At 41.3% G+C, this 27,883-nt stretch overlaps 1 protein-coding gene across 1 annotated transcript in view; it reads left to right on the top strand.

The window, feature by feature from the left end:
* LOC311091368 (NLR family CARD domain-containing protein 3-like) overlaps positions 1–21,336 on the top strand; it is a 58,384-nt gene extending 37,048 nt beyond the window's left edge. The window contains exon 11 of the mRNA XM_084127297.1: positions 18,320–21,336. Within this exon, the coding sequence (XP_083983423.1) occupies positions 18,320–18,326 (7 nt within the window). The 3' untranslated portion in view covers positions 18,327–21,336. The remainder of the gene's footprint in view (positions 1–18,319) is intronic.
* Positions 21,337–27,883: the final 6,547 nt, after the last annotated feature.

Here is a 27,883-nt window from a genome sequence, read left to right as displayed (position 1 = left end):
GATTGGCAAGCAGCTGCAGGACTGGACTAAACGGCTAAACGGACATGGACTAAACGGCTCCGCGGCCGGCGTCGCCTTTGATTCAATACAAGGACACGTTGGATCGCTGCCATAGTTGGTCACTTACTGGACATCACCATGCTTACCCATTTATAGATCTTAGCCATTTAGAGCCAAATTGTTTGCCAGATTTTAATTATCAAAAGTGATTGCCAATTTAACCCCCTGAGGTCGGCTATCGCGCCGGCGCGATAGGCCCGTTTTTTTCCTTATCAGTCCAAAAAAAAATCGAAATACTAATATTAATTTTTATCTTATAAGCTTGTGCTATACATCAATCGATCCTGTTTAGTGTGTATTTTTTTTTGTGTATACTCATGATAAAAACAAAGTGTTGTGCTTTTCGCCAAATAAAGAAAAATAAACATGATGCGAGTTCTGCCTACTCTCCGTCCGTGAAGTCAATTCTGAAACGCGTCCGAAAATGAACCATAACTCAGCGAATACTCACTCAAACAGGCATACAGACACACAGGCATGAAGCTTGAATTCTCTTCTTTTAAATGAAGTAAGTTTTATAAAAAACAAATATTCACAGTTTATGTAATATGTATGTAAAGAGAGAGATGTCAGTCGTTCTCATCTCAGCTAATTAAGTTTTAATGTAACTCCGCCCACGGAGACCGCGCTATACAAACGCAAATGTAAGGCGATCCATACAAACCTGTGAAACGCCCACTTCAGCTGGATAAGGCCGGTGACACACTGGATGCGTGGCGTGTCCGTTTTTATTTCGGCTCCCATGTTAACAGTTTAGAGTTTGCACACTGCCTGTGTGAGACGCGCGTCTCAGGAGTGGCATCACCGCGTGGAAAACGCGTGCATGCTCGAAATAGAACCGACGCCTATTTTTCACGCGACACGCAAGCATCTTGGAAGCGTTTCCATGCAAAATTGAATAGGAAAATCTGTTTATGTCATTTTGACACGAATACATATTAATAAATGTTATTTTGATGTTTAAAAGTGTCTAGGTTTTGACATAAATGCAAATATAAATGTAATTTTACAAAATATTATCGATTTTCAAATACTGCTGTATTGAATGAACAGCTTTTAGCAAACTCTATTGCTATACTGAGATGAGGAATATATACTGTATGTGTTTTGTCAAAAATAAAGTCATCAACTAACTAATGAATCCTTTACTTTGAAATACGTATGATAAAATGTATACTTTAGTTTTGAAAGACGTTGAATAGTTTTGAATAGATTGTAAAATTTTTACTGTACAATAGACTGCCACATCAAATAAGCTTTTGTTTGCCAATTTTGCTTATATGTTAAATATAGTATGTTTTGTCAAAAATAAAGTCATCAAATAATACGTTTTGTATACTTTAGTTTTTAAAAAGAAAGATTACACTTGAATTGTTGTTGTAATTGTAACCTTTTTAATAAAAAATATATATTTACAAGGTAGATGTAAACAAACTATTAAAAGGTAAATATCATTTTTTTTCTTTAAATAATTTGTATTGTGTTTTATTAGTGACAAATTTGGGGAGAGGATAAATATTCCAAAACTGAAAATACAGTATGAGAATTAACTGCACAATTACTAGATGTTTACCTTGGATATTATACAATTTGCAAGCACAATTTGTGGAAAAATAAAAAAAATTGCGATGCTTCCAACTGTGAACCAATTTGGTAGTGTATATATCCATCCATCCATCTTCTACCGCTTATCCGGGACCGGGTCGCGGGGGCAGCAGTCTAAGCAGGGATGCCCAGACTTCCCTCTCCCTAGACACTTCCTCCAGCTCTTCCGGGGGGACACCGAGGCGTTCCCAGGCCAGCCGGGAGACATAGTCTCTCCAGCGTGTCCTAGGTCTTCCCCGGGGTCTCCTCCCGGTGGGACATGCCCGGAACACCTTCCCGGGAAGGCGTCCAGGAGGCATCCGGAAAAGATGCCCGAGCCACCTCAACTGACCCCTCTCGATGTGGAGGAGCAGAGGTCCTCCCGAGTGACCGAGCTTCTCACCCTATCTCTAAGGGATCGCCCAGCCACCCTACGGAGAAAGCTCATTTCGGCCGCTTGTATCCGGGATCTTGTGCTTTCGGTCATGACCCACAGCTCATGACCATAGGTGAGAGTAGGAACGTAGATTGACCGGTAAATCGAGAGCTTCGCCTTGCGGCTCAGCTCCTTCTTCAACACAACAGACCGGTACAGGGACCGCATTACTGCAGAAGCTGCACCGATCCGCCTGTCAATCTCCCGTTCCATCCTTCCCTCACTCGTGAACAAGACCCCAAGATACTTGAACTCCTCCACTTGAGGCAGGAGCTCTCCACCAACCTGAAGCGAGCAAACCACCCTTTTCCGACTGAGAACCATGGCCTCGGATTTGGAGGTGCTGATTCTCATCCCAGCCGCTTCACACTCGGCTGCAAACCGTCCCAGCGCATGCTGGAGGTCCTGGTTTGATGAGGCCAGCACGACAACATCATCCGCAAAGAGCAGAGACGAAATCTCTGGTCCCCAAACCTGACCCCCTCCGGCCCCTGGCTGCGCCTAGAAATTCTGTCCATAAAAATCATGAACAGAACCGGCGACAAAGGGCAGCCCTGCCGGAGTCCAACATGCACCGGGAACAAGACTGACTTACTGCCGGCAATGCGAACCAAGCTCCTGCTCCGTTCGTACAGGGACCGGATAGCCCTTAGCAAAGGGCCCCGAACCCCATACTCCCAGAGCACCCTCCACAAGATGCCGCGAGGGACACAGTCGAATGCATTCTCCAAATCCACAAAGCACATGTGGATTGGTTGGGCAAACTCCCATGAACCCTCCAGCACCCTGTAGAGGGTATAGAGCTGGTCCAATGTTCCACGACCGGGACGAAAACCACACTGTTCCTCCTGAATCCGAGGTTCTGCTATCGGCCGGATTCTCCTCTCCAGTACCCTGGCATAGACTTTCCCAGGGAGGCTGAGTGTATATATATATATATATATATATATATATATATATATATATATATATATATATATATATATATATATATATAATGTATATATGAAGAGTTCAGATGCAAAAGCCTCTAAATGCCATCTGAAATTTTCTTCTAGAATGATCATTTTTATGAAGCTTGTATATTTAAGTTAGCTATAGGTGACACACCTGAATGAATGGCTCATTAAGTATGCAGGGGCATTGTCTCATCAGGTGTGAACTACTAAATATGCATGATCGTTTACGCCCCATCCGCATATTGGCTTTCCAAACTAAAAGTGTTTCACAAAACTTAAATCAATGTATCGTTTTATGTGAATGATTAGGCAGGATGATTTTCACATCATTTTGAAGAAAAAACTCTAGGCGACAACATCCAAAAGTCTTATTGACACATATTTAGTATGTGTTTTGTGGCCTTATTTCAGAAACTTTCATTTTTAGTTTTTTCAATAACCATGCATAAACATTATTCTCTCAAAAATGAAAACATGTACATACATGTGGCTCACATATTATGGTAGTCCTGTTTGTGCTAAATAGAGTGTAATTTTTTTTTTGCCATTGATATGTTTATAAGCAACTGAAAAAAGCACAAATGTCAGGGCATGTCAGAACATCTCAAGGACCCCAAAAACACCCCAGACCCCAGAGGGTTAAACGCTTTTAATGACATTACGAAATAGCCTAGGCTAATTACCACCATATTAGTTCTGATACCAAATAAAGTCAACTTCATAAATAGGCCTGTATCCATTGCGAACATATTTTATTATTAGTCTTAAAATGTCCATAACATAAAATCATTGTTGAGCCACAACATTGTCAACATACCATAGTTTGACTTGTACTGCGCTGCGCTGATTTCTAAAGACTGCTGCACAGTGGTGGCGACTAGCGTCTTGAGCTCAAACAACGCTAAGAGAGAGCTTACGAATGGTCCAGACCAACCTTACGAAAGTGTGACTTACAGAAGATATACTTAGCGTACGAACGTGTCGGGAATCGTGCCATAACATTAAGAGAGAGGTTAAGGAATGCGTTAAGAACTACTTAGCGATAAGAACGTTTTGGGGAACCGGGCCCAGATTTCTAGCGCATTGAGTTTCATATGGGGCAAATGGACCACGGTCAACATCAAGAACACAGTTTTCCCTGGGCCCAAATAAAATTATTTCAGTTTTATTTTCGTTTAAATTTAGAAAATTACTTGACAGCCAAAGCTTAAGTTCATTTAAACAGGCCAGCAGGGATTGTATACCATTTTTATCGTTATGTTTTAACGGAAAGTAGATCTGAATATCATCAGCGTATAAATGAAAGGATACTCCGTATTTATTAAAAATGGAAGCCAGAGGTAGCATATACAGGGTGAACAATACTGGGCCGAGGATTGATCCCTGTGGGACTCCAAAATTTAGAGGTAGACTAGAGGAGGACTGATGACCAATATGAACATCTGTTGGTCAGATAAGATCGGAACCACTGTAAGACTGCGCCACGAAAGCCTACAGATATCTCCAGACATCTCAACAGGATCTCATGGTCGACTAAATCAAATGCAGCACTCAGATCTAATAAAACTAAAGCAATGGATATACCAGAATCAGTTTCTGTGAAAATATCGCTTGAAACTTTTAAAAGGGCAGTTTCAGTACTGTGTAAAGCTTTAAAACCAGATTGAAACGTTTCATGCAGAGAATTTACAGCCAAGTATGATTGTAATTCAGTCAGTGCAACTTTCTCAAGGATCTTCGAAATAAAAGGTAGATTAGAAATATGACGGAAGTTAGAAAGAGAGGAAGGATCCAAGTTTGTTTTTTTAAGATATGGCGTCACCACAGCAACTTTAAGACTGTTAGGGAAGGAACCAGTAGACAGGCACTTGTTAATAACCAATAAAAGGCCAGGACCAACTGTGTTCATAATTTGTCTCAGGAAAAAAGGTGGAAAAATATCCTGAGGACAGATAGTAGGTTTTAGGTGACCAACAATTTCATTACATGAATCCAGATAAATCAGCTTAAACTCAGACCAGATGGAAGAACATAATTGAACCTCATGCATAGTATATGGCGAGTTAGACAACTGAGATCTTAGAGTTTTGATCTTATCAACAAAGAACTTTCCAAACTTGTCACAGAGAGCAGTAGAGGGCTCTAAATTAGATTGCACAGAAGGATTTAAAACAGAGTTAATAGTGGAAAAAAGAACTTGAGGATTATGACAATTTTTTCTGATAAGTTCAGAAAAATATTTACATTTAGCAGCCTTTGCAGCTTTCTGAAACTAATTGTAAGAATGTTTCAGGATTTCATAAGAGATCTGCAATCGGTCCTTTTTCCATTGGCGCTCAGCCCGTCTCCATACCCGTCTAAAGGCCAATTTATACTTCTGCGTCGGACCTATGCCGGAGCCTCTACGCTGTAGGCAACGCGCTGGTTTTCATTTATACTTCTGCGTCGTTGTCCGCGTTGACGCGCGCAGAGGGAGCATGTGAAACCCGAGGGAGCGGTCCTAGCAGACCAATCACAGCGCTTGCGTCCGCGTAGAGTTGACGCGTTGTTACATTTTTGGAGAGGTGCACGTCAGGGTACGCCGAAGGGTACGCGCGCTACACACAGCCTACGACGTAGCTACGGCGTAAGTTCGACGAAGAAGTATAAATTGGGCTTAAGGGTACGTGTAGTGTCAGTGTGCCAGGGCACTGGTGCGGGCTTATGATTTTTAAACTTTAAGGGCGCAATAGAATTCATAATATCTGCACAGGTGGAATTGAAAAGATTAATATGTGCATCAGCATCCAGGTTATGCAGAGTAGAGTTAGACTCCAAACAGTTACGTACATTATGATAGGCTGCAGAAAATTCTTCACTAGAACGTTGAGTAAGACAGCGAGTTAAGCGTGCCAGCGATGGATTTCTGAGTATACGGCCAGTAAGAGGTACAGTAAAAAGTACAGGCCTGTGGTCAGAGAAAGATGCACTACTGATTTCTATATTCGAAATAGAGAAACCATGGGTTAAAATCAGATCAAGGGTGTGGCCGTGGATGTGTGTTGGAAAATCAAAAGACTCAATCAGATTTAGAAAATCTACAGAATATGGTTTAGAAGCACAGCAAACATGAACGTTGAAATCACCCAGTAGCAATATTTTGTCATGCCTGGTAACTAAATCGCCCATTAGTACAGCAAGTTCACTTAAAAAGTCATTGTTCTGCTGAGGAGGATGATATATTTGAGCTATAACAATGGGGTTTACTAAGACTAGTTGTAAGAGTTGCACATCAAAACTGTGATATGAGCCGGTAGGGAGAAGTCGACAGTGAAAAGTGTCTTTAAAAACAGTGACAAGACCCCCACCGCGGCCAGACAGACGCGGGGAGTTTATAAATTGACAGCTGCGAGGTACCAGTTCCGAAAATGGAAATAACTCGCTAGGCTTAGTCCAAGTCTCAGTGACACATAGAAAATCCAGCGCTTGAGAGGTAAAAAAGTCATTTAAAATTAAAGTTTTGTTTACCAGAGACCGGGCATTAATAAGAGCGAACTTCAACCGTGATGAAACGGTCTCTGGCTGTGTTTCTCGGCACAATGGACGAAGGTTGCAGAGATTTGCTCCACCATGGCGAGGACGAGATAGAGTCCGAGCAGGTGCAGAGAGGAATCCGGGGAGGATAGTGCGCAGCCATCGATATTGGCCATCTAAGGAACGCTGGCCAGTGGTGAATTGGTGAGCAGACTCAGGTCCCCATCGGAGAGTAGTGTGTTGTGGTTGCGGATCATAATTCCGTCGCAGGGCCGATCTGAATCGTACAACGATACCCCCACGCTTGCCACGCCTTCTCCGGCGTCTCCGTCGAGGTAGATCCACTTGGAACCGGCAGATGTATGCAGGGGGGAGAGATGGACATGGTGGAATGACGAGGCGCGATCCACAAACATCGCACCTAACGTTAGGCAAGGCAGTGACCATACTACGAATGTTTAATAGTGTTAAACGGTCATAGGACCAGTGTAGCGTTACAATTTAAAACTAAATGAGACGTATATAAAAGCATAGCAAGTGTGAGTGTGCAGGACTGAATTTATTTAGATTTTTCAATGGATTTATAATTTTGTAAATGTGTATTCTAGTGAGGACTTTAATTTTGAAAAGCACAGACAACCTCTTAGTTCAGGAAGCGGGAAGTACTAGTAGTACTGCAATAGTTCAGTAAAATGTGGTAGCTGTGTGTCATCTCTAAACATCACCTTTCTTTTCATCTGTTAGACGCAATGTCTGTAAGTATACAGTGTTAAATTTATTGTGTGATACATTTCAGAAGGTTATTTGATATTAAGATGTATATTTTCTTAGTTTATTATCCTTGCGTTATTGTCAATCTGTAATTTTCCAATTTCATATTTAGTGATTGTGTATTTTGTATATTTTTACAGTTTCACAGTTGAATCATAAACTTCAGAAACGACTTGAGGTGTCCAGCGAGGTTTTTGAGTCACTGTTTAACTTACTGGATAGTTAGATGCCAGAGAAATCTAATAAGGCCAGTATAGTGAAAAGACAACAATACAACAGACTGAGAAAGACGCTCAAGAACCGTAGGGAATCAAGATTTAAACATTCCAAAGTCTCCATCACATCAATGTGATTTTTCTGCATATGATTAAGTCTCATATAAGCATGGCAGAAGGTCAGACAGAGTCAGCAAATCTTAAAGGCACAGTTGAAGATGTGCACTCTGTCAGCACACATTCCTCAAAAGCATCCAGTCGTTCTTCAAGGGCATCCAGTCGCCACTCAAGTGCCAGCATAGCAGTTTTCAAAGCAAGAGCAAAAGCGGAAGCTGCGCAAGCCAGAGCAGCATATGCTAAAAGAGAAATAGAATTGAAAGTTGAACAGGCACGACTTCAAGAAACTCTGGAGGCTTTGCAAGAGGAAAAAGAAAAGGATGCTGCTTTGGTAGAAGCTCAGGTACTGGAGGAAGCATTGTTAGAAACAGAACGTAGCGCAGCCAGCAGAGTATCAGTTCCTGTTCCCATCGAGGACAGTCGAATCAGAACAGCAGATTATGTGAAAACACAATCTAAAGTCAGTAGTGGTATACTGCCATCTAGTGGAGGACAAGAAACTCAAACACCACTTCAAGCTTCTCACTTAATAAGTCCAATTAAAAGTGAGTCAGATTTCAAAAATGTACCAATTAGTTCACAAACCTTGGACTTTGGAGCAGACATGAGTCAAAATGCCACTAAAATGCAGTACCCTCCTTATCACTACCAAATGCAGAGTAGACCTCCTGATAAAGGAGACATTACATATGACCTCGCAAAGTATCTAGCTCGTACGCAACTTGTGACAGCAGAGCTTACTTACTTTGATGACAAGCCCATTAATTACTGGGCATGGAAATCATCTTTCCAAGGTGCTATTTCTGGTCTGGGTCTTTCCCCAGCAGAAGAGCTTGATCTCTTAATCAAATACCTGGGTAGAGAATCTTCTGAACATGCACGGAGACTGAAAGCGGTTTACATCAGGAATCCATCAGGTGCGCTGATAATGACATGGCAAAGGCTTGAAGAAATATATGGTTCTCCAGAAGCAATTGAACATGCTCTTTTCGCCAAACTAGAAGACTTCCCCAGAGTGACAAACAAAGATCCACAAAAGCTTCGAGATTTAGGAGACATTCTCTCAGAACTAGAAGCTGCTAAACTTGAAGGATACTTACCAGGTCTGGCATACTTGGACACTTCTAAGGGGGTGAATCCTATTGTGGAAAAACTTCCATATAACATTCAAGAAAAGTGGATGTCATTTGGATCCAAATACAAGCAAGAACATCATGTTGCTTTTCCACCTTTCTCAGTGTTTGCAAATTTTGTTCGTTCAGAAGCAAAAGCACGTACAGATCCTAGTTTCAGTACGTTTCCTCATGTGAAATACGAGAAAGGAGAAAGGTTTGAGAGACAAAGACAAATGCCAATATCTGTTCACAAGACTCAAATTAATCCTTCAACTAAAATACAATCTGAACAGGAAAAGAGATCAGTTAGCCCGAACAAAAGCTGTCCAATACATGGGAAACCTCATCCTTTGAGAAGATGCAGAGGGTTCAGAGAGAAATCTCTACAAGATAGAATGCAGTTCCTGAAAGAGCGGTCTGTGTGTTACCGTTGCTGTTCTTCTACAGACCATCTTGCCAAAAACTGCACTGTAGAAGTTCAGTGCAAAGAGTGCGGTAGTGATCGCCATCCTTCAGCCCTTCATCCATGTCCTGCCCCCTGGAAATCTCAGTCATCTACCCCTACCTCAGAGCATGGCGGGGAGAAATACAAATCAGATAGTCATGAGGTTACATCTGAGTGCACGGAAGTCTGCGGAGAAGGTCTGAGTGCACGGTCTTGTTCGAAAATGTGTCTAGTTTCCGTCTATCCAGCTGGACACAAAGAGAAAGCAAAGAGGATGTATGCTATCTTAGATGAGCAAAGCAACCGCTCTTTGGTGAGAAAAGATTTCTTTGACATCTTTAACATCAAAACAACTCCATTGCCCTACAAACTGAAAACATGTGCAGGCCTTTTAGAGACAGCGGGGAGAAGAATTTCTGATTTCATTGTGGAGTCCATTGATGGAAAGATAAGTCTACCTCTCCCTACTCTTCTAGAATGTAATCAGATTCCAAACAATCGTACAGAAATTCCAACTCCTGGTGCAGCGTTCCATCACAGCCACTTGAGACACATAGCACAAGAAATACCACCTATTGACTCTGATGCTCAGATTCTTCTTTTACTGGGCAGAGACATCCTGCAAGTACACAAAGTACGCAAACAAATTAATGGTCCAAATAACGCCCCTTTCGCTCAAAAACTGGATTTGGGCTGGGTTGTCGTTGGGGATGTGTGTCTCAGAGGAGCTCATAGGCCATCTTCAGTTCATACTTTCAAGACTTTCATCTTGGATAATGGCCGTCACAGCTTTCTGAGTCCATGCTATAGTCAAATCAAGGTAAAAGAGAAACTGGATGTTAATCCACAATGGCAACAACCTCTAGAAACCACATCTGTGGACTCCATTCTGTTAGTGCCGGATGGTGAAAGTGTTGGCTATTCAGTTTTCTCCTACACTGCAAATGATCATAAGATTGCTCCATCTGTGGAAGACACTAGGTTTCTTCAGATCATGGACAAAGAGTTTTTTCAAGACAGCTGCAACAGTTGGGTTGCTCCGCTTCCCTTTCGTGAGCCCAGACGAAGTCTACCCAACAACAGAGACTATGCATTCAAACGTCTTCTCGCGCTGCGACACACTCTGAACAAACGATCACAGATGAAAGCACACTTTCTGGATTTTATGGATAACTTGCTAAAAAATGAGCATGCAGAAATTGCACCACCTCTTCAGGAAGGTCAGGAAGTGTGGTACTTGCCGCTGTTTGGGGTGTACCACCCTAAGAAACCTGACAAAATTCGAGTTGTCTTTGATTCAAGTGCGCCATATGAGGGAGTTTCACTGAACGATGTACTTCTCACAGGCCCTGATTTGAATAACAGCCTGCTAGGGGTCCTGATGAGATTCCGTAAAGAGCCTGTGGCTATTACTGCTGACATACAGCACATGTTCCATTGTTTTCTGGTTAGGGAGGATCATAGGGACTATCTTAGGTTCCTGTGGTACAGAAACAATGACCTTGACAACGAAATTGTGGATCACAGAATGCGTGTGCATGTTTTTGGGAATAGCCCATCACCAGCAGTGGCTATTTATGGCCTACGGAGAGCAGCCAAAGAACATGAAGAGAGGTTTGGCAGTGACACCAGAAAGTTGGTGGAGAAGGAGTTCTATGTTGATGACATGCTGAAATCATGTGCTACACAGGCAGAGGCGATCGACCTTCTCAAACGTACACAAGAAATGCTTGCAGTGTCTAACCTTAGACTGCACAAGATTATCTCTAACTGTCCAAATGTGATTGAAGCCTTTCCTTTGGAAGATCGTGCTGAGGGCATTAAAGATCTGCAACTTTTCTCAAATGGCCTTCCCATCTTACGTAGTCTTGGTGTGTCCTGGAATGTTGCAACAGACTCTTTCATGTTTCATGTTTCAGACGATGACAAGCCTTTCACTCGGAGAGGCGTCCTATCTACCGTGAATGGCTTGTATGACCCTCTTGGATTCCTTGCTCCTGTCACTATACAAGGAAGGTTACTGTTGAGGGAACTTACCAAACAAGGTAAGGGCTGGGATTCCCCTTTGCCTGAGGTCATGGAGGCAGAGTGGAAAAAATGGAAAAAAATCTCTTCAAGATTTGAAAGAGCTGCAAATACCACGTGTTTGTATACCCATTCCTCTGTATGATATTCAGAGTAAAGAACTTTGTGTTTTCGCTGATGCCTCAGTCAAAGCCATTGCTGCTGTAGGATACCTGAAGGTGACTGTGGCGAGCACGACGAGGTCGAGGGCCGTGGGAGGACGGCGCGAGGCCGGTGGCGTGATTGATAATGAGCGACACGTGTGCGACGCACCGGTCTCGCATCTCTCACGGAGGAGCGGAAGCATAAAGGAGGAGCGACGACAGTGAAGAGCGAGAGAGGAACAGGCCTGTGTTTTGTTTGATGTTTTGTGTGGCCAGCAGTCGTCCGTGAGGGGCTGCTGGCTTTTACTTTCATTTTGTATTTGTTTTATTTTTATTATTAAAAGTCTTTAAATGTTCGCCGGTTCCCGCCTCCTTCTTCCCGTAACAACATACCTCGTTACATTGGTGCCGAAACCCGGGAGGAAGGAGGAACGCGCTGTCAAAGAGCCCTCGCCGCTGTGGTGAATCCGCGGTGCCATCATGGCGGGCAGTTTCCGTCGCCATGGACGCTCGAGGCGGTGCGCGGGAGGGAGTTGCCGGGGGGAACGGTCGAGCTCGCTGCTGGCCGTCTGGGTGCTGGAGGGGCGGCTGCCGTCCGTGATGGAGCGGAGGAGTCGCCGCCGTTTGCCGTGGGCCGGAGCCTGCTACCATCCGCCATGACGGGGAGGAGCAGGGAACGGGGGACTCTTGCCGACTGCCCGAACACTGAGGAGCCGTCGCCGTCCACCAGGCGGCGGAGGAGTGTCAAGCCGTCCACCGAGGGCTATCCAGCGCCGCCGCCAGGCACCGCGGAGAAGATCGCCCAGCTGGTGTAGGGCCGGATGGCAGCGCGTTATGGGACCCGGACCAAGAAATTTTTTTTTTATTTTTTTTTTTTTTCTCCTCTCTCCCCTCTCTCGTCTCTGTCGCTCCTCATGCTTCCGTCTCCTTTTCCCTCACCTCGTCTATCCATACCCCAGCCCAGGTACCGCAGCCGCCGTGATCGGTCCCCCCGGGGAGGGGGGGAGGGGGAGTAAGCGCAGTCTCGTGGGTGCCCCCCGGCCTGCGAGGGGCGATGGGGGTATGTGGCGAGCACGACGAGGTCGAGGGCCGTGGGAGGACGGCGCGAGGCCGGTGGCGTGATTGATAATGAGCGACACGTGTGCGACGCACCGGTCTCGCATCTCTCACGGAGGAGCGGAAGCATAAAGGAGGAGCGACGACAGTGAAGAGCGAGAGAGGAACAGGCCTGTGTTTTGTTTGATGTTTTGTGTGGCCAGCAGTCGTCCGTGAGGGGCTGCTGGCTTTTACTTTCATTTTGTATTTGTTTTATTTTTATTATTAAAAGTCTTTAAATGTTCGCCGGTTCCCGCCTCCTTCTTCCCGTAACAACATACCTCGTTACAGTGACAGATCATCATGGTCACACAAATGTTAACTTCTTATTTGGGAAATCCAAATTAGCACCACAGCCAGACATTACTGTCCCAAGACTGGAGTTGTGTGCTGCTGTATTAGCAGTGGAGATTGCAGAATTGATTGTGGAAGAGATGGACATGACTTTTGATCATATCTGGTACTATACTGACAGCAAGGTAGTACTAGGCTACATTTATAATCAAACACGGAGGTTCTATGTCTACGTGAACAACAGGATTCAACGTATACATAAATCCAGTTCGCCTGCACAATGGCGATATGTTCCCACAGAGCTTAACCCAGCAGACCACGGATCCATATCTGTACCTGCAGCATCGCTAGGTGCCAGTTCATGGCTCACAGGCCCACACTTCTTGCATAATTCTCAGCTTCGGTCTGAATCACAAAAGTCATTTGTGCTTGTGGATCCAACCTCAGATTCTGAAATACGCCCACATGTGGTTTCAAACCTTACTGAAGTTCCCAAGGTCACATGGAATTCTGAGAGATTTAGCAGATTCTCTAACTTTAACACTCTCATCAGAGCAATTGCATGTCTGATTCACATTGCCAGATCTTTCTCCAAATGCTTGCAAGATGATAGTTGCAGAGGATGGCATATCTGCTGCAAAGGTCCTTCTGAAGAAGAGCTGGAGAAAGCAAAAATCCTTGTGTTGAAGAATGCTCAATACGAGAGTTATTCAACAGAGATTGAAAGCATCACTGCAACTCACAACCTTCCTCATAAGAGTGTGTTGAGGAAACTATCTCCTGTTCTTGACAGCGATGGCTTACTTCGAGTAGGGGGTCGTATTGTGAGGTCAGGTCTGGAAACTTGTGAAGTTAACCCTATTATCATCCCGGGTACTCATCATGTGGCAAAACTGATTGTACGACATTATCATGAGTCCGTGGAACATCAGGGCAGACACTTTACAGAAGGTGCTGTCAGAGCTGCCGGATTTTGGCTTGTAGGAGGTAAGAAGTGCATACGCAGTTTGCTTTTCAAGTGTGTAATCTGCAAGAAGCTGCGAGGGAAGACAGAGCATCAGCAGATGTCTGATTTGCCAGTGGAACGGTTGACAGTAGCTCCACCCTTTACCTATGTGGGTGTTGATGTTTTCGGACCATGGGAAGTGACTGCCCGTAAGACCAGAGGAGGTCAAGCTAATTCCAAGAGATGGGCAGTTATGTTTTCATGTATGTGCTCAAGAGCTGTCCACATTGAAGTAATCGAGGCAATGAGCTCTAGTAGTTTCATCAATGCCTTAAGGAGATTTTTTGCAATCAGAGGGCCAGTTAACCCTCTGAGGTCTGAGCTGTTTTCTGGGCCCTGGAGGTGTTCTGACATGCTCTGACATTTCTGGTTATTTCTGTTACTTGTGACATTTTCATGGCTAAAGTCTAATTACACTGTATTCAGCACAAACTCTGCTACAATAATATATCAGCAGCATGTATGTAAAAGTTTGTAGTTTTGAGATAATGACATTTATGCGTGGTTTTTGAAAATACAAAAAAAAATTCTCACTGAAATAAGGCCATGAAACCCATACTGATTATTTCTTCACAAGACTTTTGAAAATTGTATGACGTAGCCTAGAATATTTGCTGCAAAACTATGTGAAAATCACCCTGACTGCTCATTCAGATAAGACAATATATTGATTTAAAAATTTTACGACGTGTTTTGTGTGAAAAAGCCTTATGCGAGAGCTCATTAATATGTAAGCTTTTCTCACCTGAGAAAGACAAAGAACCTCCCCTAACGGCCCTATTAGGAGCTATCAGGCCCCTATCATTCTGAGCAACCTTGCACAATACTGTAAATGAGGAGATTTAAAAAAGAATGGCTTTTAAATTGTTTGGATTTATTTACAACACAACATAATCCAAAGATACACAACAAATGCCAAAAAAGCACTTCAAAGACAGAGACCTTTGTGCCATTCCTAAAAACATTGTACATACCTTTCATTTCCAAGATTTTCACTTTACCATGTTCACGTACTGAGACTCATGTGAATGTTGAAGTCCTCAGTGGCATCTGGGACCTGAAAAAAAAAAAAGTGAACATACTGATATCAAGAGAAAGGCCTGCACGATTTTGGAAATAAATATTAGATTTTTCTGGTTAAAATTGCTTTTTAAAATTCCTTTTTAAAATTCACAGAATACACACACACACGTTTCCAACGATATATAATATAATGAACACCAGGTTTGTTGTGCCTTGTAGGCATAAGGTATATGCGCAGTGCGGATAAAATAATAATAACAATAAATAACCTATAGCAGCCTATAAATCTTCCAAAAGAAGCTAGAGAAAAATATATTGATTATCATGTTACTTCAAATGTTTCCATCCGTTATGATGATATGAAATGAGATAATAATAAAAACATGAAGCCGTTTGGTGCGTTTTGCTTTCATCCAAAATATGATACATTCAAACGCGATCGCTTGCAAAATATGATACATTCAAACGCGATCGCTTGCAAAATATGATACATTCAAACGCGATCACTCTCAAATATAAAACATTATGGTTACCATAAACATATCTATGTTTGAGCAGATATCCACAAACACAGTAAACACATATGATACATTCAAACGCGATCGCTTGCAAAATATGATACATTCAAACGCGATCGCTTGCAAAATATGATACATTCAAACGCGATCACTCTCAAATATAAAACATTATGGTTACCATAAACATATCTATGTTTGAGCAGATATCCACAAACACAGTAAACACGGGTCTAAATATTATAATATTCCCCATATATCTAGCAACAGTTCAGCTGCAATGTGACATTTATGCAACAATAACAAACTAGGCTATGTAAGAATTTCTTACCTTATCTTTCTTGTCTTCAAATCGCGTTCTTCTTCTTCTGAGGTAGCCTAAATCCAATGTAAGCTCAGGCACGTCTTTCAAACTCGACGAAAAGTGAAGTGAAGTGTTTTGTTGTTGAGGTAACGAGCGCGTTCGCGTTCCATGTGGAGATTTGCATGTGAATATCTTTTGCGCGAGTAGGCGTGGCCAAATTAACTGTAATGAGCAAGCGTTTGAGAAGCTGGACATCTTGTTGGTTTTATACAAATTACTTAAACAGAGAATATTTGTTTTCGTTTTGAATCCGATCATTTAAAAGTACACACTTAAATGTTTATAAAGGTATATGGCTCATAAATGTGTGACAAGTATTCGCTGAGTTTTGTTTCAGTTTATAGACGTGCTCAAGAAAAAAAAGTTCACCGCGACGGAGAGGCAGAAAGCACACCCTGTTTATTTTCTTTATTTTACAAAAGCACAATGTTTTGATTTGATTGTAAGTGGACACATACAAAAGGAGAAATATCACAGATTCTTTTTTTATATTTCTTTTTTCTGTATGACCATAAATGATGGAGTAATTTAAGTTTATAGTGCTACAATGTGGGGAAAATCCGGCAAAACGCGTCGGCGCGTTTGTCGACCTCAGAGGGTTAAACAACTGCATTCAGATCGTGGGACAAATTTCGTTGGAGCTTCCCGTGAACTCAAAATGGATGAATCTTGTGTCAGCTCAGAGAATGTGCAGAAATATCTGAAAGAACACAATTGCACCTGGATATTCAATCCACCTCATGCCTCTCATATGGGTGGTCACTGGGAGAGAATGATCGGGATTGCACGTCGCATTCTTGATTGCATGCTACTTAAAGAGAAGTCTTCCCGTCTCACGCATGAGGTCTTGACGACGTTCATGGCGGAAGTTACTGCAGTGTTGAATTCACGGCCTTTAATCCCAGTGTCCTCTGACCCAGAATTTCCCTTTATTCTCACCCCTGCAACTCTTTTGACACAAAAGACAGGTGCAACACTTCCCCCACCTGGAGACTTCGGGAATAATGAGTTGCTTAAGGAAGAATGGAAACAAGTGCAAAGGTTAGCAGATGTCTTCTGGACAAGATGGAAAAAAGAATACCTTAGCACTTTGCAACACCGACGAAAGTGGCAAGACAAAAAAACGAATTTGAAAGAAGGGGATATTGTCTTGGTAAAGAACATTCAAGTGAACAGAAATGAGTGGCCAATGGCAATCATTGTGAAAACATCACCAAGCAAAGATGGATTGGTGAGGAAAGCTGATGTTAAAGTGACTAAGGATGGCATTCAGAAGATCCTGTCACGTCCTGTCTCTGAACTTGTCCTTCTTCTGTCACCCAATGATAAGCTATAAGTTGATTTGGGATTCTAAAAACCCCAGGCGGGGAGTGTGCAGGACTGAATTTATTTAGATTTTTCAGTGGATTTATCATTTTGTAAATGTGTATTCTAGTGAGGACTTTAATTTTGAAAAGCACAGACAACCTCTTAGTTCAGGAAGCGGGAAGTACTAGTAGTACTGCAATAGTTCAGTAAAATGTGGTAGCTGTGTGTCATCTCTAGACATCACCTTTCTTTTCATCTGTTAGATGCAATGTCTGTAAGTATACAGTGTTAAATTTATTGTGTGATACATTTCAGAAGGTTATTTGATATTAAGATGTATATTTTCTTAGTTTATTATCCTTGCGTTATTGTCAATCTGTAATTTTCCAATTTCATATTTAGTGATTGTGTATTTTGTATATTTTTACAGTTTCACAGTTGAATCATAAACTTCAGAAACGACTTGAGGTGTCCAGCGAGGTTTTTGAGTCACTGTTTAACTTACTGGATAGTTAGATGCCAGAGAAATCTAATAAGGCCAGTATAGTGAGAGAAAACATCAGGGAGGACCGCAGACGGCATGCCACAGACATCGGCGCCATCTTTTGCTTCCCTGGGCTCTTTTAATCCTGTGGTGATCTACCCGGTGTAGTAATTCATAATTTCTTTGTAACATTTGTTCCATCTGGAACAATTTTATTAAGAAATAGAAAATAGCTATCAGTACCACAGAATTATGACAAACAAAGTGTGAGATAGCTATAGCACACAGAGGACATTTAAAATTCTGTATTTTTATTTATCTCGAGTTTTATTTCTTTAATTACTATTTAATTATATTTAAATTCATTTTATAACACTTTGTTAAAACTGTAGTTTTAAATAGTAATGTTCAAAGTATTATTTCCCGCGATTTTAATTCCTGTGTAAATGCATTTATGCCGCATCAGAGAAGCAATAAACATTCTGTGTAAATGCACATTTTGTGATTTTATGCTGCTTCAGATTTGGTTTCTGTGTCGCTTTTTCTGTGTAAAGACGCCTTATGTGTGTGATAATCTGAGATTTGTGTTGTTTGTTATTAACTGATATTAAATGTGTAGTGAGTGTAATGATCATTTCTGCTAGTTCTGTATCAGCTGTCCGTTGTGTGAAAGTGACCTTTCATGTGCTTTTGATTTTGTGAAGTGACTTTGAGCATCAGATAGAAGCTATATTATCATGTTTGAGCATGAATTAATATAGATTATCTAGTTAGTTTTCTTATGAAAAGATGTGACAGATGTAATATCTCATACTGCATATGTGACTGTTTGTGTGTTTTATTTTAGGTTATAGATGACAGTCTGATCTTCTGATGATCATCTGATGGTGAATAAGGATCCACTACAGAGACTCACAGTCAACAGAATCAACAGAGACTGAAGATACAGTGACTTCACTGTTATAAATTAAGAATTCATTTAGATTTCAACGATCCTCTGACAGACCTGATGAGGCAGCAGTGAAACACCTTTTATTTCACAGCAAATTATAGTTTCTCATTCATAGATTAACCATTTTATTTGTATAAACGCACAGTATAAACTCAAAAAGGTTGGAGTTTTAGAGTAAATATAGAGCCTGAATGTGTTTGTGTTTGTGTTGAACCAGCAGAGGGAGACAAAGACTAATGAAAGATTCACATTTCTCCGTTGAAGTCTATGGGGTCGCTGTGTCCATTTCTTTTACTGTGATAATGCTGTCGTATTCACACCGCCCCGACACGACAAACGTCAACTTGCGTGAGTTTGTGCGGTTTAAAGGCAGTGACTAAAAAATTTATCGTCTAGCCCTGCTTGACGCCTTTTGATAAATAAAGAGCATATATATTAAACGTTAAATGCCGTTAATGTTTTAAAACGCGCATCTATTCAATTCAACAATAACTTGTGATCATTTCTCATAATGTATTCAATTACAAATGTCAGCATAAACTGGTTAACGCTAGGGCTGGACCCGAATATTCGAATATTCGTTCGGTGGGTTGGTATTCGATTTGAAAATGTGACATTCAAATATTCGTTTTTTGTTTTTTTGCACACCTGGCATGCTCCTCGAAACGGTTCTCATTCGCGCTTGAATATGTTTTACACTATAAAATCTGGTGAAATATAATACTTAACATATAACTTCGTTATAGCTACTTAATAAATATATTTGCTTCTTCTTGGAATACTAAAAGTGTTCCTGCAACGGGAGTATTCTCTGGCTAGAGCAGAACAGCGGAGTTTGTATGGACAGAAGTGCATGCCTGAGCTTGTATTTTGGGTTAAGCTGCGTTGCTTTGACATTGTGGAAAATAGAATAATCGCATTAATAATTTTAATTTACCTTGTTCTGTTTACAGTTTGTTTAATTCTATATAAGGGAATTTATTTTATTTTATTTAAACTGTTCATTAATTGAAATGTGTGATGTTGTTATTGAAATTGTTATTGTTATTGCTACCATGTTCTTTATTTAGGCTATTACAGTTCGTTCATTTATTTTTCGTTTTTCTTTATTTAAATTTCGTTTTATTCATTTAAATTTCGTTTTTTTTTTTTATGTCGTTTTTATTTTTTATTTATTTAAATTTCGTTTTTATTTATTTAAATCTACCCTACTTTGTCAGTGAGAAAAATATTATAAGACTACCTTATTAAAAATATTGCTTAAGTTAAAAGACCTGTGTGTGTGTTTTATATCACTAGTGCAGTGTCCATTCTCGCAGCATATAAGCTCTGCTCGCGTGAGGCGCGCCGCTTCTTTATTTAAATCTACCCTACTTTGTCAGTATTTGTTAGTGAGAAAAATATTAGTCTACCTTATTAAAAATTTTGCTTAAGTTAACAGACTTGTGTGTGTGTGTGTGTGTGTGTGTGTGTTTTATATCATTAGTGCAGTGTTCTCGGAGCATATAAGCTCTGCTCGCATAGGCGCGCCGCTTCCCGCTCGCACTGTTCTGTAGTTTATTAAAAGTTTATTAATGTGTCGCGCCTCGCCTGTCTATCTATATTGCACCAAATACGACACTGCACTCCCTTGTGAAGTCGTTTGGATGAACGGTTCTCGAAATAATCAAAATGCAAATTAACTGAATGTGCTCCTCCTGTGTTAATTAGGTTAATTATCTGAACGAGCTTCTCCTGAACTTTGTTAATAAAACATCATCTGTTGTCATTGAAGTTGTCATGGCTCAATTCAGATTATGTGAATTAGCCTTTATTGAACTCAGAATTGTGGGATAAAAAGAGACAGCCCTAGTGTGGTCTAAATGTAGTTTCTCATTATGTTGAATATGTCATAACATTGTAATTTATCAACAACAAATACTTGAAGTTATTTTATAATCATCTAAAGTTTGCACACATGTGCCTATATTCTAGTGATGGGAAACCGAGGCTTTCTGAAGCATATGAGGCTTTCATCAAATTGTGCCGAAAAAAGGTTCATTACTCGAAGCTTTTAACACAATGCGCATCAGGGGTGTAGCCAGAATTTTATTTTTGGGCCCCATCTTAAAATGGGGGGGCAACTAATATATATATAATATATAATTGTTGTTGCCTTTGGCTTGCTCAGTTGGGGATATTTTGGGGATATTTAATTTTATTCTATCAATCAATAAATTCCACTAGAAACAAACATTGTTGTATTATTTTATTTTAATTTAATACTGTGAAGCTGCTTTGATACAATCTGTATTGTGAAAAGCGCTATACAAATATACTTGATTTGATTTGATTTGATATCAACCATTCACAGCGCACCATTCCACGCTTTGTAAATCGTAACGGCGGCGCTTTGAATAAACCCGGCATCCTAGTTTCCTTCTACTTTGTGATCCACAAAAAATAAAATAAAATAAAATAATAATAATTGACGGCATTGGTGACCCTGTGGTGGTTTCTGCAGTGGGGAAGAAATGTAAGCCATCTAAATCTAATCATTTAGGCTACTTGAGGAGATTAAGAAGATGAGGCACGCCGCACGCGGGAGGAAGAGAAATGCCGACTGTTGCTTGTTCTCACACGACAGCATCAAACTTCTGTCACGCTGACACTTTGACCCCAGGGGATCTTTTGAAAAACTTTCAATTGTTTTACTCAAAGTTTTACTCAAAAAGTTCAGGAGGTATTTCTTAGCGATGGTGATTTAATGTCGGCTATTTTTAGTCCAGTGCCTGTTATGTAAGATTAGTATTGACCGAGTTCAGAGGCTGTCATATGTGGATCAACTTACTTTGTTGTGTATTTTCAACAGTTAAAATATGAAAAATAACTTTTATATTGATTCAATGGATTAATTGCATTTTGGAAAAAAAGTGTCATGAATTTATTGCATTTTGGGGGAAACTAATCCTTTTTTATAATAAATATTTGAAAATCAAAATCTGGATTTGAAATTTTTATGTTATTATAACCTAAATATGCTATGTGAAAGTAAAAAAAAAAAAGCTACTAAAAAATAGTGGTTTTCATCTTTCCACTCTCTTGGTAAAGAAAACACATTATTAGCCTACTCAAATTAATCGTAATGGATTTATCAATCAATCAATCAAATTTTATTTGTAGAGCGCCTAACAACAGCCAGAAGTGCACAAGGCGCTTTCCAGTAAAAACAACAATAGACAACAATATATAAAAACATAAATGTACATAAAAATAACAGTCAAATCCGAAGCTACGTGTTAAAAGCTTGTCTGAATAGGTGTGTTTTCAACTGTGATTTGAAAACACTCAACACGGTAATGCTTCGTAGCTGTGCTGGAAGTGCGTTCCACAGCTTTTGGCCCTGGACGGCAAATGACCGGCCTCCAAGCTTTTTATATTTAAACTTGGGAATGACCAGAGAGGTGTGTTCAGAGGAGCGCAGAGTTCTGGCAGGTTGGTAGACCGTTACTAATTCAGCGAGGTAGGCCGGTGCCAGACCATTGATGGCCTTGAACACAAACATCAGGATCCACCCTAAACCACACCGGGAGCCAGTGGAGCGAGCGGAGGACTGGGGTGATGTGTGAGCGTTTGGAGGTGTTGCAAAGAAGGCGTGCTGCCGCGTTTTGTACCAGTTGAAGCCGATTGAGGGATGATTGATTAAGTCCAGTGTAGAGGGCATTGCAGTAGTCTATCCTTGAGCTGATGAAGGCATGAATGGCTTTTTCAAGGTCAGCTCTTGACAAGAATGGTTTTACCTTACTGAGGAGCCTTAGCTGGTAAAAGCTCGCCCTCACAACTGCACTAATCTGTTTGTCATACTGCATACTTTTGTCAAGAATAACACCCAGGTTACGCACAGTGGGTGCAAACTGAGGTATAAGCAGTGTTGGGTAAGTTACTTTAAAAAGTAATTAGTTATAGTTACTAGTTACTTCTCACAAAAAGTAACTGCGTTAGTAACTGAATTACATCATTACAAAAGTAACTAATTACCAGGGAAAGTAATTATTGCGTTACTTAAAAAAAAAAGAAAGAAAAAGGTTTAAATATAAGAAATTTCTTGGATACCCCCAATATGAAATGTTAAATGAATTAAATGGACACTAAATAGAACATGCTTCTTAAGAAATGTACCAAAAATAAATAAATAGTTATAGAAAATATAGCCTACATACACATACACTAGTGCATATCATTAAAATGATAAAACTCACACTACAACTGGTAGACTGTATTGCCTACATGAAGTATTTTCTTCCTCACAATATTAAGTTTAACAAAAAGTGCTCTCAATATAATACTGAACAATGTACAAACATAAATAATAATAATAAAATATAATCTTTATAATCTTTTGGGGCTTTATTTTTATAACCTACAGAGAACGTCATCATCAGAGGTTAGCCAAATTCTAGTCGTGTTTGCCGCACAACAACCGGTCAAACAAATATCCATGTTTGAACGTTCCCTGCAGGTTATTTTGGAGTTAGAGTTTATGTTAGGCTATATAAACTAATTAAAACATTGCATATGATACCAATATGCTACAGAGATTATTCTAATGCTGAAATGTGTAATTTATTTATAAATAAAGCATTTATGCTCGTTGCTCGGACACATTCGGTCTCTGTCGCGCAATGTCGAGCGCGTTTTCGGACACACTCGGCTCTCTCGCGCACTGTCGAGCGTGTTCTCGGACACACTCGGTCTCTCTCGCGCACTGTCGAGCGCGTTCTCGGACACACTCGGTCTCTCTCGCCTCGCTTTTGTCCAGTCCGGCGCCTCATAAACACACACACACACACACACACACACACACACACACACACACACACACACACACAGAGAGAGCCCACTCAGTTGAAAACCGCTTCAGTGAGCTCAATTATAGTAACGCCGCATTTTTATTGACAGTAACGGCAACGGCGTTGTAACGGAGGAAACAGTAATTAGTTCGATTACTCGTTACTGACAAAAATAACGCCGTTAGTAACGCCGTTTATTTATAACGCCGTTATTCCCATCACTGGGTATAAGAGGACCAAAACTGAGAGAACTGTTGGGTGAGTCCGGGCTGAACAGGATGTACTCAGTCTTTCCTTCATTCAGATGAAGGAAATTCTGCGAAAGCCACTGTTTGATGTCCTGAAGGCAGTTATGAAGAGGGTCCAGCGCAGAACGATTGCTCAGAATCACAGGAAGGTAGATCTGGAGATCGTCTGCATAGAAATGAAATTGAATGTTGTGATTGGAGATGAGTTGACCAAGTGGCAGCATATAAAGTGAAAACAGAATAGGACCGAGAATGGATCCTTGTGGCACACCGGATGACAGGGGGGCAGCTGAGGAGGAAAAGTCATTAAGCATTACTGAAAAAGTTCTATTAGTGAGATATGAAGAGAACCAATTGAGCACCGTGCCCTGCAGACCGATAGCATGTTGAAGACGGGAGATGAGGATGGCATGATCCACGGGTGTCAAATGCAGCGGTCAGGTCCAGTAACACCAAAACCACAGAGCTTTTACTGTCCAGGGCTCCAAGAATGTCATTATTGATCCTCAGTAACGCTGATTCGGCACTATGTCTAGACCTGAAACCGGACTGAAATTTATCAGCAATGACGTGCAGTTGGAGGTGAGACTGAAGCTGGGACAAAACAAGCTTCTCCATCAACTTAGACAAAAATGACAGGTGAGATATTGGGCGGAAGTTGGACAGTATGGAGGGATCAAGGTTGGGTTTCTTGAGCAGCGGTCTGACAATGGCGTGTTTGAGAGCAGTGGGAACAGTTCCCAAACTAAGACAGCTGTTTATGAAGGAGACAAGGAAGGGACCTATGGTGTCAATAGCCTCCTTCAAAATCCTGGCAGGAACAGCGTCAAGAGGGCAGGTGGTAGGCTTCAACTCATGGACAACTTTTTTGAGGTCCGCAAGAGTAACTGCCTCAAAGTTCTCCAGCACACATTGCGCCGCTCTGGAGGACATGGCAACAGTAGGAGCATGTGTAATGTCTATCAGACAAAACCTTTTCCAAAAAGTATTGTTTGAATGCATTGCATGTATTTTCAGATGCATCATTCAAAACAACAACAGACACCGGATTTATGACAGAATTAATTTTACAGAGTCCATAATCTGGGAGCAGATGGTGTGGAAGGAGGAGAGGAAAAGGTCAGGACATAGAGGCGATGCAAATGCAGCAGTAGAGGCGAGATCAGAAACAGAGAAGGCAGCAACAAAATCATCAACTGTAGATGAGGTAATAATGCGACGACGATGGGGACCTCATCCAGGACCTCACAAGTTGACACTGTCACCCCGCGAGAGATGATAAGATCAAGAGTGTGACCTAACCTATGAGTGGGACATGATATGGACTGGGTCAAATCCAATGAATCTAAAAGTGCCTTAAAATCATTAGCAGTTTTATCAGAGGGGCAGCAAACATGAATGTTAAAATCACCACAGATTAAAATATTGTCAAACTTTGCCAGAAACTCTGTCAGAAACTCTGAGAACTCATTTAAAAAATCCCTATTTAATTTAGGCGGCCTATAAATTACTGCACATAAAATAGGACAGGGCAATGTGAGCACAAATGCTTGTAGCTCAAAGCTGGAATACCCTCTAGTGGACAGCTGGCTGCACTTCAAGGACTGTCTATGCGTGGTAGCTATCCCCCCGCCCCTACCCGTTTGCCTCGGGGTGTTTAGGTAAAGATAGCCAGAGGGGAGGAGTTCCGAGAAGGCACTGACGTCACCTGGGGGGAGCCAGGTTTCGGTGAGGAAAAACAAATCCAGATTGTGAGAGGAGATGACATCACTGAGGACAAATGTTTTGTTATTGAGCGTGGTGTTACAAAGTGCCATGCACAATGCACGTTCCATTTCCATGTCCCCGCCGTGTAAAAACATCCACACGGAGCTGTGTCCAAGGAAATCTCTGTCCAATTCCACGTGTGACATCGCCTACGTTCTGAGTCGAGTTAACAGGTGGCGATGTCACACGTGGAATTGGACGGAGGTTTCCTTGGACACAGCTCCGGGTGGATGTTTTTACACGGCGGGGACATGGAAATGGAACGCCAGTGTCGAAGCCAACCGGCCGAAGCCACCGGTAGCACTCCTGCAATCCTCTAGCACTGCCAAGTCCCGATCGATCTCCACTCCTCGGCGACGGAGAATCCAGGTGAGTCCTCAGCCTGACATGTAACCCGCCTCTCCGACCGCATCTTCTGCGGCGCTTACTGCCTGGTAGTGTACAGACAGGGCATCTCAGGAAAGGAGGAATTGATGTCAACAGTGGCGGTGGTGGTTTAAAGGACTGGGCATTTAGGAGGCGATTAGTTGTAAAACGTAATTCCAGCAGCGTAGTGCGATCATAAACAATAAACGACAAGACGGTAGCAAAAACAAATATGAAAAAACAGAGGAGCAGGTGACATGCCAAACACAGCGGCGCCATCTCAGCGTTCCCCACACACACACACACTTCAATTCTGACCGCGTTTTGAAACCAAACTCTTCATATACAACAGATATAGGCTATACAGGAAATGTGGTCATCACTGGTTGTGAAGGCGGTTCATCAATTGCAAACAAGTCATTGCGCATTGTGCCGATCTGAGTCGAAGTCTCACCGCTATTCCTGTGATGAAATATCTCCTAGCCGCTTCACTCGCTGTCGTCTTGTAGTAAGCTGAAGCAAACTCAGATGTAGATGGCTTATTTTCTCCTTCTCGCTCATCTTTTCGTGCGTAATATTGTACTTTGCACACTTGCCATTGTCACCGCATGAACTCTCACGCGAAGATGACAGCGTAGGTTACGCACAACATGTCAAGTTTGAAAACAGCCGCATTTTACCGCGCAGTATTTTGATCGGTCAATCTATCAATTAGACTAACACATCAACAATTTCTTATTTTTATTATTTTATTTTAAGCAATCAGAAATCGTGGCTACGCCACTGATGCGCATTAGTGACATCTGGTGGTCACACTTGTTTTCTCCACTATATCTAACAAATCACCACAGAGCAGAAAAGTACGTGACCAAACAAAGCTTCGGGAGTCGGTGACATACAAGTGTGGATCAATACAGTTCTGTCTAATCTCATCTAAATTAATTTCTGCCAATGAGACTCAACTCGTGTCATGTGTAGCCTGGTCAACGCATTCACATATTGAGCAATAATATAAAATATACAAGTATGTGATCATAATTATAGTCATTGAAAAAATATTTGTGTTCTAGGGAAGTGTAGTGTTAAATCGTTTAAATAATGCCTCTTCGATAATCATTTCCCTTTTATACATCAGATTTTTATCAAACCGTCCCATCACTTCTATATTGTGTTTTCTTCATCATCAGAGGAAAGTATGAGAGACCAGAGGATCCAGAGAGCCATGAGTGTGTGCAGAAAAGTGCTCAGTGCTTTTTCCTTCTCATGGAAAAGAAAGGAGAACGAGCAGCCGCTCAAGAGGAGCTCAAGCTGCCAAAGCACAGGTTGATCACAGAATCTCCACCAGTTCAGGGTCTCGCCATGCAATGAAAGCACGAGTGCTAGAGCAGGAGAAGGCCATTGCTAAAGTTCATCAGCTGATAATAAACAAGGCACTTGCTCCTCATGGCGGGACATTGATGTCCTGGGGCTCGTTATTCGTACGTTGCTTATTACATCCGAGATCAAATGACACATCCAAGATGATATCATCGTGCTAATCATGATCTGGCTAATTAGGTTCTTCGAACACACCTGTTGTTTATGATTAGTATCGCTGGATTGAGTTATCTGATATAACTGCGCATTCATGCGCTGGTTTAAAAGGGGATATGTATCGATAGTAGAAACACTGATCAGCAACGCTGCTATTGGCTGTTCAGCGTGGCCAAAGAGCGCGCTCAGTTTTTCTCCTCAGCAGAGCAAGAACTAATAGTCGAAGTTTATTCGGAATTTTAATGTTTAATCAAAAAGCCAGGGAACAACTCAAAGTCTGCAAAAGCCAGAGAGGGCTGGCAATAAGTAGCAGACAATTTAAATCCGTTAGAAGTGGCCATGTTAGATGTTTTTATCACTTAATAGCCTTATTTGTATTTTAATAATTGCATAATTACTTTGTTCACTGTAATGTCAAGAGTCACCACACTAGAACATTGGAACAAATAAAAGTGAGTACAAAAATATTCTACATAATGGTCATTTTTAGTTATATTATAGTCTCTTCTCTTCTATAAAAGGCACTGTTAAATAAATGGTTGTCTGTTTATAAAAGCAACCAAGAAAAAGGCTGAAAAAAAAGAAAATATCTTAGTAGCCTACACTGTAAAATAATTTTTCCTGCATTAAATTAAGGCCGTATAGTCATTTCAGCTGTTAAATCTTGAGTAATGATGAATTGCTTTGACTTGTGAAAGTGAAAACTGATAAACTTA

This window comes from Abramis brama, assembly GCF_963993115.1.
Source record: "Abramis brama genome assembly, chromosome: 10".
Lineage (NCBI taxonomy): Eukaryota > Metazoa > Chordata > Actinopteri > Cypriniformes > Leuciscidae > Abramis > Abramis brama.
Note: the sequence above shows the minus strand (reverse complement) of the source record. Positions and strands in the feature narration are given on the sequence as shown.